The sequence below is a fragment of the Austrofundulus limnaeus genome, unplaced genomic scaffold, assembly GCF_001266775.1.
Source record: "Austrofundulus limnaeus strain Quisiro unplaced genomic scaffold, Austrofundulus_limnaeus-1.0 Scaffold2119, whole genome shotgun sequence".
Taxonomy (NCBI): domain Eukaryota; kingdom Metazoa; phylum Chordata; class Actinopteri; order Cyprinodontiformes; family Rivulidae; genus Austrofundulus; species Austrofundulus limnaeus.
In genome coordinates, this window is record NW_013954521.1 from 14,186 (window position 1) to 15,882 (window position 1,697).

The 1,697-nt window shown below is 32.6% G+C and overlaps 1 protein-coding gene across 1 annotated transcript; it reads left to right on the plus strand.

Moving 5' to 3' along the window:
* Window positions 1–618: 618 nt before the first annotated feature.
* On the plus strand, window positions 619–1,272 carry LOC106537075 (CXXC-type zinc finger protein 1; the record flags this gene model as incomplete). Its single annotated transcript, XM_014034440.1, is given in 2 exon segments — window positions 619–724; window positions 963–1,272. Coding segments are annotated over 2 exon segments (111 nt in total), but the record flags the coding sequence as incomplete, so codon positions are not given.
* Window positions 1,273–1,697: the final 425 nt, after the last annotated feature.

The window sequence follows — 1,697 nt, forward strand, 5'->3', positions numbered from 1 at the left end:
ATGCAAGGATAAGTAGTTAAGATAAATGTTTTGTAATAGCTTTCATACCGTAATAATGTATTTTCTTTTTAAATTAAGCTTATTAAGGACAGAAACATGAAACTGCTTTACATATTGTAGAACCTATTGTAGTACAGCATGAAAACACATAATGGGAAAAAATGTATTTTTAATATTAATTTAGGTCAGATGTTTGTAGCGCTCGTTCTCAATATTTTTAAGGTTACCAAACCGTTATGATTTGTCTGAGATGTACATTTACAGAATATGATGAAATTATCATATTTTAAATAAGTGCAATGTATGCGCTTATGTATTTTTTACATAAGGTGTTTATTATAGTTTTTTCTGTCACATTTATGTGAACTGAATTTGTGTAATTATTGAACCCTTAAAACTTGAAACATATTTAAATACATAGATTAAAATTTAAATAAAATGTTAAAATTCATTTTTACTATGGTGAAGTTGGTTCAATAGCCATCTACAGTGTTGAGTTCTCAATATGTATTTCAATGAAAACTATGGTTTATACATTGCTTTAGTAGAATATTGATCAAAAGAGACAGAGTATTTCATTTGTTTTCATACAATTGCATACGTTTTTTTGATTTTCAGATTCAATGTGACACCTGTGAAAGGTGGTTCCATGAGGAGTGCATGGGATTCACAGAAGATGAACTTCAAAAAATGCCTGAAGAAGACTGGAATTGTCAGTTGTGTGGTACGTCATTTCTTCATTTTAATTTTTTAATAAAAATATGTGAAATTTAAAAACACCTATGCATGTAAATCACATGCAAATGACAGATTTATGGAAATATTATTCAGCTGAATAGAATTCTTTACTTTGTTTTTAAATGTCTTAAGATGAAATTTACTCATCTWAGTACTTGTCCATGTTGTTGTATTACTTTGCTTTGTATTAGCTTTCTTTAATCCAAATATCCTTTCTTGTCCAGGCTGATAGCTGAAGGCRGTGGAGGGTCTCCAAGATAACTGGTCTACTGTCTTGTTYGGGTGACCGGTATTTGGGTGTACTTTTTCAATGTGAATTTCCACTACAAACATAGAACAATAAAATATTGTGTCGAATAATGTGTTTTTATCATTGAATTTTAAAATCAAAGTGTGTAACTGGTGTTGTTGACACATTATAGTTTGTGATATGTTTCAGATGCTTTCAAGGGAATTAAACTAATTAATAAATTTGTGTTAGCACAAATGGAAACAGAGTTTCTCAGCAATGGGCACRGCAACTTAGGTGGAACAGATCCAAAGTACTACTTTAATGGTCTTTTATTTTGAAATTACACATCAGATCTGGTTGTAACTTTCTGGTTCTGTTATAGAGGAGTCCCTCTGTCACCCAGAAGTGCTAGCAGTCTTTGGAAACAGAGAGTTTCTCAGCAATGGGCACGGCAACTTAGGGGGGGGGGACAATAAAAAATTGACATTTTTGAAGGTCTTTTATTTTGAAATTACACATCAGATCTGGTTGCCACTTTCTGGTTCTGTTCTAGAGGTGTCCATCTGTCACCCAGAAGTGGTAGCAGTCTTTGGAAACAGAGAGTTTCTCAGCAATGGGCACGGCAACTTAGGGGGGGCAATAAAAAATTGACTTTTTTGAAAGGCTTTTATTTTGAAATTACACATCAGATCTGGTTGCCACTTTCTGGTTCTGTTCTAGAGAAGTC